Source organism: Camelina sativa, chromosome 7 (genome assembly GCF_030686135.1).
Source record: "Camelina sativa cultivar CO46 ecotype springtype chromosome 7, ASM3068613v1".
Lineage (NCBI taxonomy): Eukaryota > Viridiplantae > Streptophyta > Magnoliopsida > Brassicales > Brassicaceae > Camelina > Camelina sativa.
The window spans coordinates 27,636,593-27,648,893 of record NC_141886.1 but is presented as its reverse complement, the minus strand read 5'-3'; the positions used below and the strand labels follow the sequence as shown (position 1 = coordinate 27,648,893).

General features: G+C 38.0%; 4 protein-coding genes across 4 annotated transcripts; 3 read left to right on the top strand and 1 right to left on the bottom strand.

The window, feature by feature from the left end:
- The first annotated feature begins 3,618 nt into the window (after nt 1-3,618).
- Nucleotides 3,619-4,501, top strand: LOC147941773 (uncharacterized). The gene is made up of 2 exons (XM_087458640.1): nt 3,619-4,332; nt 4,430-4,501. Exons 1-2 carry the CDS (start codon nt 3,619-3,621, stop codon nt 4,499-4,501), a joined length of 786 nt encoding a protein of 261 aa, XP_087314766.1.
- Nucleotides 4,502-5,041, top strand: LOC147941772 (uncharacterized). The gene has a single exon (XM_087458639.1). It carries the CDS (start codon nt 4,502-4,504, stop codon nt 5,039-5,041), a length of 540 nt encoding a protein of 179 aa, XP_087314765.1.
- Nucleotides 5,042-6,120: 1,079 nt separating this feature from the next.
- LOC104702628 (VQ motif-containing protein 10-like) lies at nt 6,121-6,776 on the bottom strand. The gene has a single exon (XM_010418520.2). It carries the CDS (start codon nt 6,579-6,581, stop codon nt 6,249-6,251), a length of 333 nt encoding a protein of 110 aa, XP_010416822.1. The 5' UTR covers nt 6,582-6,776; the 3' UTR covers nt 6,121-6,248.
- A 2,467-nt stretch (nt 6,777-9,243) lies between these two features.
- Nucleotides 9,244-11,057, top strand: LOC104704947 (exopolygalacturonase-like). The gene is made up of 3 exons (XM_087457194.1): nt 9,244-9,495; nt 9,611-10,438; nt 10,558-11,057. The coding sequence occupies exons 1-3, from the start codon at nt 9,337-9,339 to the stop codon at nt 10,768-10,770; spliced, it is 1,200 nt and encodes a 399-aa protein (XP_087313320.1). The 5' UTR covers nt 9,244-9,336; the 3' UTR covers nt 10,771-11,057.
- The last annotated feature ends 1,244 nt before the right edge of the window (nt 11,058-12,301 follow it).

Sequence of the window (12,301 nt, the reverse complement as noted above, 5' to 3'; positions counted from 1 at the left end):
ATAATATTTCCGTTAGAATCGAAACGACCTCATTCTAAAGATCTTCATTTTACTAAAAATTTAAAAAAACAAAATTGAGGCCAAGTAGATTCGAACTCGTCACCTTTTAAACACTTAGCAACTACTCAACCATTGAACCACGATAACACCCAACCATTACATCAATCGGAAGTTATATATTTATATACAATATTAATTAAAAATAACAAAACCCACAACAATGACATCGTCGGAGATGTTCTCGCCGATCTGGGACGTCATTGGTCTGTTGCTGTTCATGTTATCATGCGATCCTATATTTTCTGGGAAATCGACCTCTCTTTGATGAGAGCAATCCGGGTTTTGTTTGGTGTTCGATTGTCACAGTTCAGATTTCTTAATTTGGTCTTTTGCTTGGGTAGAATTGTCATGATTATGAGGTTCATATGATGGAATTGGATTCAGATTCCTTTGCTGGGCTCTTCCAGATCTCATGTCATTTTTAGATTCCTTTGGTGTTTCGAATCGTATTAATATATATCTTATCAATGTGATATGGTTACAAAATCTTATCGTGGTTCAGTGGTTGTGTAATAGTCTTAAGTTTGTGTGGTTGCGAGTTCGATTCTTCGGAGGATCATTTTTCTTAATATTTTTAGTAGGAAAACGACAACGTTTGAAAATCTTTAAAATGTCATAGTTTTGATTTTGACGGAAAGTTAACTCTGTTATGTTTTTTTAACATAAAATTATTGTCCTGCCCAAAAGGACCTACTCAACAAAACTTGACAATTTTATCAAAATGTCAAGCAAAACTTTATGATTTAAATTATATTTTAAAAATTGATACTTTTATTGTTCCAAATTTGAAAGTTCGGAAATTTTTTGACATTTTTCCCGTTAGAATAATATTGTCTTTAAAAAAAAAAATCCATTTCTTTCTTTAACTACATTTTTGTTTGTCGCATTTGCAGTAAATATTCGTAATTTACCATCAAAATCATATATTAACTAATGCATCGTGAACATTTCCCAGATTTTCTGTTTTTCCTGCAGACTAAAAACTCCTGTGAACATGTTTTAGGAGTGAAGGACTGGTTGAGCTATGATCAAGTCCATATTGTTGATCCAGTGGGTTGGAGCGGTGGTTTGGCTCTATTCTGGAAGGATACCTTTATAGTAGAGATACTACAATCAGATGCAAGGGTGATTGATACGAAGATTTCACAAGGTCCTCTGGTTTTTATATCAGTTTCGTTTATGGGGACCCGATTAGACATATGAGGCCAGAGGTATGGGAGAGATTGACGAGGATTGGTATCGAGAGAGATGAATCTTGGTTGCTCACAGGTGATTTCAATGAGATCATGGACAACTCAGAGGAAGTGGGAGGGGGGGGGGGCTAGAAGACCTGAATGGACTTTCTACCCCTTTCGAACAATGGCACGTAGTTTCAGGATTAAAGAGGTACCGAGTTTTGGTAACAGACTCTCTTGGGGGGCAAACGGGAGAATGTATGGGTCCAATGCAGGATAGATAGAAGCTTTGGTAACACGGAATGGTTCACTATGTTCCCCAGAGCGAAAACAGAATATCTGGAGCTCCTCGGGTCAGACCATCGACCAATTATTACGCGTCTGGTGAGTGAGGATACAAGCTTTAAAGGCCGGTTCTGTTTTGACAAACGTTGGATAACCAAACCTGAAACAGTGAACATCATAAAGAAGCATTGGTGTATGCCCTCTCAAGGTTCAAGTGTTTCGGTGATAGGAAGATTATTACAGTGTAGAAGGGCTCTGTCCAGATGGAAACAAACATCTCCTATTAACTCCAATAACTGGATACAACAGCTTCGAAAAGAGCTGGAGGCGGATTCTACCAAAAGATTCCCGAACTTTCAAAGGTTGCAGCGCATAAAATGGGATTTGACAGCAGCTTTTAGAGAAGAGGAGATATACTGGAAGCAAAAAAGTCGCCAAGCTTGGTTGCAGGCAGGTGATAAAAATACTTCTTACTTCCATGGAAGCGTCAAGTACAAGAGAATGAAAAACAGAGTTATCTCATTACTAGACAAGCATGGGAATGAGGCTTTTGAGGAGGGGTCAAAGGGAAGCATTGCGGCTGAATACTTCTCTGATCTTTTCAAGTCCTCTAACCTGAATGGCTTTGAAGAATTGCTTGAGGGAATGGAACCGCGGGTCTCAGATGACATGAAAAATAAGTTAACTGCTTCAGTTACTCCTTCCGAGATCAAACAGGCAGCTTTCAGGATTAAGGTAGATAGTGCACCGGGACAAGATGGCTGGACCGGAATCTTCTTTCAGAGATACTGGAATATCATCGGTTAAGATATCATAACCGAAGTGCTAAGCTTTTTCAATAATGGAGTGTTACCTCAGAACTGGAATCACACCCAAATTTGTCTTATTCCCAAGAAGATAAATGCCAACGCCATGCCTGGTATGCGGCCAATAAGTCTTTGTTCAGTGTTATATAAGATAGTTTCCACTATCCTCTACTCCAGGCTGAAGAAGTGTCTTCCTCATCTGGTCTCTGAAACCCAAGGAGCTTTTGTGTCAGGCCGTCTTATCTCTGATAATATCCTGATTGCACATGAGGTGGTCCATGCTTTGCGCACTAATGTCAAATTCAATGAGGATGTGGTGGCTATCAAGACTGACATGTCTAAGGCATACGACCGTGTTGAATGGGACTTCCTTGAGGTTTTGTTTGTAAAAATGGGTTTCCATAACACATGGATCCAGTGGATCATGTCTTGTGTCAGATCGGTGTCCTACACAATTCTTATTAATGGGTGCAGCCACGGGTTCATCAAACCAGATCGTGGGATTCGTCAGGGCGATCCCTTATCCCCCTTTCTCTTCATTTTATGTGCGGAGGCACTGGTGCATGTGATGCAAAGACGACAAGACCAAGGACGTTTAACAGGGTTTAGTTTTAACGAATCTTGTCCATCGGTGCAACACTTGTTGTTTGCAGATGACAGCCTCTTTATCTATAAGGCAACCAAGGAGGAGTGTGAAGAGGTGCTCAACTGTCTGACCTTATATGGAAGAGCATCCGGCCAGATGATTAACTTTGCTAAATCCGCCTTCACTTTTGGGAGTAAGGCTACAGTGGAAACCAAAGATTTGGCCAAGAACATTTTTGGGATTACTGAAGAAGGAGGCTCTGGGTCGTATCTCGGATTACCAGAATGTTTTAGTGGCTCCAAACATGCTCCTTTAGCTTTCATAGGGGATAAGTTGAAAGGTAGACTCCATGGTTGGTTTGCTAAATCTCTCTCGCTAGGAGGTAAGAAAGTGTTGCTTAAATCCATTGCAATGGCTTTGCCAGTATATGCAATGTCCTGCTTCCGGTTGAGCAAGAATCTTTGCAGAAAAATTACCAGCTCGATGACTGAATTCTGGTGGAGCAACTGTGAAGGACAGAGGAAAATAGCTTGGGTGGCGTGGAAAAAGCTATGTGCATCCAAAAGTGAGGGAGGCCTAGGTTTCAAAGACTTAAGTGACTTTAACTAGGCTCTGCTCGCTAAACAGTCTTGGCGTATGCTGAACAACCCGACTTCCCTGGTGGCAAGATTCTATAAGAGTCGTTATTTCCGGAAAAAAATCGATTATGGATTGTGGGGTTGGCTCTCATCCGTCTTATGCTTGGCATAGCATCATTCATGGTCGTGATCTGTTGAAGAAGGTTTTACTTAAAGTGATTGGTGATGGTCGTCAGACTTTGGTTTGGCAAGAGAAATGGCTACAAGAGACACATCCTCGGGCTCCATACCGCTTCCAAATCTTCTTTAATGTTGGCTTGAAGGTCGCAGACTTGAGGGACCCGGTGAGTGGTCAGTGGGATGTGCCCAAAGTGAATGAACTGTTTCCCCCACTAGATGCAGCACAAATCCTGAAAATGAAGCTGAGAGAGGGGAAAGAGGATCGTTATATATGGCCCTATAACAAGGCAGGTGTGTATTCAGTCAAGAGTGGATACTGGTTGTTACGAACCCTGCCTACGTTATATGAAACAAAGTCGGACGAGGTGATTAGATCCAATAAACTAAAAGCTGAGATTTGGAGGATAAAGACGGTCCCAAAGATTAAAATGTTCCTGTGGCGCATGTTCTCTGGAGCACTAGCGGTGGCAGACAGGTTAACGTCAAGAGGGATTGCAATGGATTTGCGCTGCTCAGTTTGTGGTTATCAGGTCGAGACCATCGGACACACGATGTTCGGATGCCATGTAGCTCGACAGGCCTTTGCTTTAGCCAACATCCCGGTTCCTATGGAAGGTTTCTCTGACATACATGTTGAGAAAAACTGGGAGTATCTCATGGAGGTGATAAAAGGCTCAGGGGTTCCGCATGAAACTTGTCTTGTAGTTCCTTGGCTGCTTTGGCATTATATGGAAATACAGGAATGTTGTGGTCTTTCAGGGTAAACAGGGCGATGTCCAAGAACTCGTGTCAAAAGCATTTCAAGCCGCTTTACAGTGGAAAGAGGCCTAGATGAGTGAGGAACAATTAGTAGCCGTGTGGAGTAGAAAGGGTGAGACTCTAGAACATCGGTGGAGTAGGCCTCCTTACGGAGTGGTGAAGTGTAATATTGCCCTGTCGTGGGTAAATTCCTCCTCTATGTTTGGTGGGGCCTGGATCGTGCGAGATGATTGTGGTCAAGTGCTCTTTCACGCGAGAGACGCATTCTCACGCACGGACTCCGCCTGTTGTGCTGGCTTGCGCTCTGTGCTCTGGTCCGTGGAGGCTCTACGGAATCTACGTGTAGAGCGGGTAGTGCTGGCCATTGATAGTGCACAGGTAACGGAGGCTTTCACAAACCCTCATGAATGGCCTCGTTTCTGTTTTATGTTAGAGGAAATCCTTCAGTTGTGCTCTGGTTTCGTTTCCTGGGAGGTCCTTCAGGTGGGACGAGCTGCTAATCGTGTTGCTTCAGCCATCGCTAAAAGTGTGACACGGGATGGCAGGCTCCAATCATACTTGGCATTAGGAGGTCCTTCTTGGCTTCAAGTGCAGATTGCCGCAGATCACTGAAGACTGTTCTGTAGGGTCCTGCATTTCATAGTGTTTGGAGAGCTTTTTGGCTTCACTATCAAACACTTGCATTGCTCCCTTCTCTTATATTTTTTCGGTTTGTTTATTTTTTTCTTGCTTTTGTCCTTCTTTAACTTTCTTTTGTATTGACAAAAAAAAAAAAAAAAAAAAAAAAAAACTAATGGAAAAAAAAGAAGAATAAGTTGTTGTTATCAAGGGGTTGTACGACGACTCATCATTATTTGTTCAAAGTTTGGTGATATTTCAACACTAGATTAGTCGGCGTTAATGTTATAGTAGTGTAAAAATGAACTTTAAAGGTGTTGTTCTTGTTTACGATTTTATTAGCTTACGATTTTAAAATAACAAAATACGTATATTTAATGTTGACGTATACTAATGTTTCTAATAATAGTTGAATCAACCCAACTGAATACCAGAAAAAAACCTGAAATTAACTGCCAAAAAGCTAAACTAATATTGAATGATAAATGAAACAAGACTTGTAGATGGGACGATTAAACTCGTGTGTTTGTATATATGTTTTGGGTTGATGAAAAAGAAATGGTTCACCCAACACAAAATTGGTTAAGGTTGGTTAGAGAAGGTCAACCATGAGTTTTGTTGCTATTTGCTTCAGCCATTTACGCACTTACACAACCCTGTTTTTTTATATATAAACACAAGAAGGTTAGTTGATACTTAGTTCGTTCATATATATACATAATGCTTGATTTGGTTGTTGTGAACTATATAACATGTTGGATTTAATTAATTGTGAATTTTATCCGGATAATATCATAGTACCCTTACCTATTTGGTTTTTTTGGTTGGTAGACTGACATATGTGTTTACACTTTACACTAATGCAATAGTTTGTTTGTTGTACTATAAAATCCCAACATTTTGGAAATTTTTATTTATAGGCTGACCAAACACATCAACAAAAGCAAATACTTGGGTTTTTAATGGGCCTTGAAACCAACATATGAAAACTATAAGACCGTGTAAAATTCAGAGATATGGGCCATACTGTTATGTAACTCACAATATACTTGGCAAATTATACTTGGATCTAATTTTAGTGTGACGATCAACTTAAAGATGATTAAATGATTTTAATCAAATCAATCACAAAACATAATCTTAGTGGATAAAAAAGAAAGATTCGATTTCAAGAAGAAAAAGAATAATATAATTTAATGACTCAATTTTCTGACCATAGTTTATACAACTCCTCCATGGCAGGCATCTCCTTGAAAAATCTATCAAACTCCGTCGTCGACCCTACTTGTCCTCCTCCTCCTCCGCCGCCGCCGTAGAGCTGTCTGGTATCTTCACCGATTTTACTACCGCCACCGTAACACCGGCTGTCGGAAGCGGAGGAGGGGGACTCAAAAGGACCGGCGGCGACGATGGCGTCCTTACCGGTGAGTTCTTGAACAACGGTTTTGAAGCTACGAGCATCTGTCTCAACGTACTGTGTGTTTATGAACACAACCTTCATCGGCTCCGATTTCACTTTCCCTCTTCCAGACATTACTATATTAAAATTAATCGATTTTAAAAGACAGAGAACAAGAGTTTTTAAAGATTTGTGGTGTTGATGAAGATGATGAAATGATCTTTAGTGACTAGAGTGAGAGTATATATTAGCAGCTTTAGCTCTTCCTGTGTCTTTGGGTGCTCAGATGTTTGTATATTTTTATATGGATGGTTGCATACTTGGGGTATTTATAGAGATTAGAGAGAGAGAGAGAGATGTGAATCATATGATTTAATCTTTGTGTGGGTGGGGCACTAGAGTGAGTCGTTTAAGTAAAATTTTCGTATTGGTTTGAAACGACTTTACAGTATTATATCTCTCGTGTCATCGTCCTACTTGAAATCTACATAGATGACGACCTAGTTTTTTTTTTCCAATGACGTCATATTACATTCTCGACGACCAACTTTTTTTATCGTCGAATATATGTAATTGTGATCATATTCGTTGAATTCCCTAACTGTTTTACATAGGTCGAACGACATTTGTGATTCTAGTTCTAGAAATGCATGCTTACCAATGAAGTTACGATTGAATGGGTGTTTACGACTTATCTTTTTTATAGCTGTATAAAAAAGAAGCACAATATTACGGACTAGACTAGCTAAAAACAACAAAGATAACGATTCTACATGCCTATATAAATCAATCATTCTACCATTAATGAGATCAACTCAATTAAAAATCACATGGCATGGCTTTTCTTATGCGTAAATAGCATTCATTGATCGTTGAGACATGTTGACCGTTAATAAAAAAATCCAGCAGCCTAGACGGACCAAAAATTAAATTTTTATATCACCATTATGTGTTCTGATCTATATCATCTTTCGTTATCTTTTCTTGGGTCAAAGTACGCCTTCTTTGATGTAACCCCATCACATCACTTGAATGAAATAGCCTACGAAATTTTTTTTTGTCGAGAAACTTTTAGAAAGTATTTGCACGTGTGGAGAATTTGCCCGTCTGAAATACTGTTTTCATCATAACAAAATAAAGTCGATCGTCTTCGGCTCATGCTTCTTCTAGAAAGTAATGATTTGTCTCAATGATTATATTATATTTTGGGTTAATAATCTTGTTTCCCGTTTTAGAACAGCATAAACTGTGTGTTATATGAATCATAATCGTAATATTTTACTTAACGAAATCGAAATATATTAAAATTGTGAAGTAAATGTTGATTATATGCGCATCTTCTATTTATAAATTCATCGCTGATAGACATGATTAGTTAATCAAGTATTTTTTAATATATTATTATTTTTGTATAAGAGTTTTCTGTTGTTGTTGTTGTTGTTGTTGTTGTCTTACCTCTTATATTTTGTAAAATAGATTAGAAATTCAACAAATCTTACAAGAAGTCAAGGATTGTTACATACGATGTTTCATGGAAAGTTTCATAAGAAGGGACCATCATTCATTATTTATGGTTTTTTTTTTTTTTTGACTCATCTTCTATTCATTATTCCCAAAACTCTTTTCACAAATTGCAAATAAGTTCCTAGTACGAAAAAAAAAAAGTTCCTAGTACGGTTGTACCACACACACAAAAATCCCATCATATTCAAATTAGTTATTTTCTTTTTTAATTTGTGTTTTTTTTGACGGGATTAGTTTTTTTTTTTTTCAAAGGATTGATATGATGGGATTGGTTGAGTGAGGCCATACATTTATAATAAGTCAGATATCATTACAAAATTTTAAAAGTATTTATGCGCCACGAATAAGTACTGTGTAGTTTGTATATCATTAATTTTCATCGACACATATATGGATGAGAACAGAGGCAAAGTCAAGTTTGGCTATAAAAGTTCATAGTAAAGCTTTTGACTAAAAAACTTGACTCAGAAATGTTTCCTTTTTGAATTGATCGCCCTTTTTACTACATTAAAGTATTTATATATATCAATTATACAGTTTCGGGAGATAACGTATTAAATCTAAGCCTTCCATATAGAATTGTAACTAAACCATCTTTCAAGTCTAGATTATAACGAAAAACGTGCCAAACCTGTGGGTTTTTGCAGATAATACTCGCTGATTTGAGGGTTATATTTACTTATTAACATGCCAAACGGTTTCAATTTCAAAGTATTTCAATATTTTTTTAAAAAATTAAAGATATGTAATATACAATTTGTTATTGAATTAATAATTTAAAATCATAAATATGGTCCACGAGGCTGATCACTATTGTGAGGCTTTACTATGGAAGTCCAGCAGATCTTGCGGGATGGGCTTCTTCTTCTGCCGTACAAGTATTTATCGTTTTGACGGTTTAGATTCAAATATTTAATACGATTGGGATATTTTCCATGCTAACTATATGGTAATTAACTTGTTTTTGGTAAGTTAAACCGTACGGAAGCAATTTATTGATAATTTTGATCCCACAATTTAATCGACAAGATTGGAACATTTACCATATTTACTTATATTCTGTTCATATATAAGGAATTACAAAAAATAAACCATCTATAATCAGAAATAAATCGATTTGTACTATTAAAGAAACACATTAATTTGGACGATTAATAGAGAAAAAGAATCATTTTTTTACCAAAAAACGGTACCAAGGATCAAGCCACACTGATATAGCGGTCTCTAGAGATCCACTAGTATATATTGAGACGCATACTATCACCAGTTCACCACTCTCTCAAGTCTTTTCGAAAAGGCATTACAACTCTTTTTTTATACATTTCAATTCCAAAAACGTAAGGCAGCTTCAGAATAGAAGAAAGAAATGATTTCCTCTGTTTGTAGTTTTATAAGGTTAATTTTACTCATAGCTGCCGTCGCAAGTAGCATTGCAGCAGCCGCTTCTATCCCTCTCCCCGGAAGAAAGATCTTTGATGTTCGAAGCTATGGCGCTCGCGGTGACGGCAAAACCGACAATGCTATGGTAGTAAAATTTATCGTTTTTTGTTTTGATCCAACTAATTCGACATTGATGTTTGTATTTCTTGATGAATTCTAACACGTGTTTGAATTTTTTTTTGGGTGTCTTGGTATCGTAGGCGTTTACAAAGGCGTGGAAAGAAGCGTGCGAATGGAAAGGATTCCCTAGAGTCTACGTACCATTTGGAACCTTCTACCTCGGTGGCGTAATCTTCACGGGACCATGTAAAAGTCGGATTAGTTTCATCATCAAAGGAACTTTGTTAGCACCTAAAGAAGCTAACGCCATCAAAGAAGAGACGTGGATCATTTTCAGGTACGTTGACTATCTCACAGTCTCAGGCGGCGGTATTCTTGATGGACAAGGAAGCTACTCTTGGCCACTCAACAATTGCCGCCAAAACTCTAATTGCCGGGCTCTACCTATGAACATGGGGTTCCAATTCGTGAGATTCTCAAGAATCAGCCACATCAGATCGATCAATAGCAAAATGGGTCACCTCAACTTCTTCGGAGTACAAAATTTTAACATCTCACGCATGAGCATTAGGTCCCCCGGAGATAGCCCTAACACCGACGGAATCAAGATAGGTTTATCAAGCAACATGAAGATCGACAATGTTGACATCGGAACTGGCGACGACTGCATCGCGATCTTGTCGGGGACCACCAATTTGGATATCTCCAATGTCAACTGTGGACCGGGACATGGAATCAGCGTTGGAAGTCTTGGAAGGTATAAAGATGAGAAGAGCGTTCAGGGAATAACGGTTAGGGATTTCATCTTTAACGGTTCGACTAATGGAGTACGGATCAAGACATGGGGTTCGACGAGTACACCGAACTTAGTTTCTAATTTCCTTTACAAGAATCTCCAGATGATTAATGTCGGAAGCCCAATCAACATAGATCAACAATACTGTCCAACGTCAAACTGCAACTATGAGGTAACTTCAATCACAAGAAACAAATTTTTAGTTTTCTTGACATGAACTAATTATTATTATTATTATTATTATTATTATTATTATTATTATTATTATTGTAGTCTGCTTCACATATTCAGATACAAGACGTGAGGTACAATAACATTTGGGGGACGTCTACGGACAAAGTGGCCGTAAAATTACAATGCAGCAAGAATTTTCCTTGCAAAGGGGTTGAGCTCACCGACGTTAACTTAGTACACAGTGGACCCGACGGTCCAGCCACCGCTTTCTGTGAGAATGTTGGCGGTAGGACACATGGCAAGATAGCTCCTCCCTCTTGCATTCGTTGATCCGCATTTTGGTTTCATCCTAATTAGTTCGCTGTAGCTTTTTTGGTTTTGTAACTCTTGACGCCACTCTGATCATATTCACTCGTTTAGTTTAAGTTAGTCAATTTGGACCAATTCTAAAGGGAAGTGAATTGAAAGGTTTGGAAAAGGAATAAGATTCTAACGAATCCCTTTGTTTACGTCATCTATTTTATAGTTTGCAATCGTAATCCTTTTTTTTTTTTTTTTTTTTTAATAAAAAGGTTCTCTTTTGTTAAAGTAAAAGGTTTATTTTGTTCTTCTTTCAACCAAACCAAGCTACTGTAATAAGTGAAGTACACAACGTGTTGTGTTGGATAGAATCTGTGCCACAAGACGTTATATCTACTAGGACTGGCTGGTTTTGATATTTTATTGGGTTATATCATTAAGCTCATTGAGGCCCATTATTAATATTATCAATCACATTGTATATAGTGATTGCTTGTTTCTATGTAAAAAAAATCTCCTCTCTAATAAAAGAGAGACCCATTGATCGATCGTTTGTTTTAAGAACCGTGTTTGTTCAGCGGAAGCTCCGTCGTTGTCGTCGGAATCAAGAATTCCCAAGGAGATTCGTCATATGGCGGAGTCGTGTCGCAGCATCATCATCATGTCAAGATATATGGTGAATCGCGAGGCCTCGCTGGACGCAGAAGCGCTTCGTCTTGAGAACACTCAACTCCGATATCTCGATGATTCGTCACCACAAAACAGAGGTTAACAGTCTCATTAGATCGATCGAAGATCAGTCGACTCGATTACGATATAAGGGTTCCGCTGCGGATGCTTAGCAATCGACGCCGACCAAGTGGAGAATCAGAACCTTACGGTTAAGCGATATGAAGACGTTAGTGATTAGAGAGTCCGACGATTACTGTTTTGATGGATCTGAACCGTTAAAGAAGAGAGCATCTCTGTGTGGTTACTCTAAGGCGAGCCAATGTGGGAACATAACTAAAAAGACTGGGACTTGTCGTGCTCAGCTCAGTACGGCTTTAAATAGTTAGACTCAATTCTAGTAATACAGTATTTTGGGAACTTAGGGTAATATCGTTGACTTGGTTTAACTGTTGAATCTGATCTGTATATATGTTGTTATTTTGTATTGCTAGTGTGTGCGTGCGTAGCGTAGTAGATCTTTGCTCTGTCTTTGAGCCCTTAAATCTTCTAATTACATGGAAACAAATTTAGGCTACAACTTATTCTGTTCCAAGTTATACAAGGAACTTTACTATAACATCAAACTATTGAGAAACTTCAATAATAAATTACAAAAAAAAAACCACTATGATGAACTAACTAAATATTGAGTATAGTCATTGGTTTGGTCATTTATATATTCTATAAATTAGACTTATTTTTTATTATTTAAAATTACAATATACATACACTCATCTATCAAAGAAATTAAATATTAAGAAAATGTGTTGTGTTTATATTGGATGGTGAGATTTCAAATATTTTTTATCCAATTATTTGAGTTCAATTATAATCTTTCAAATATTTTTTA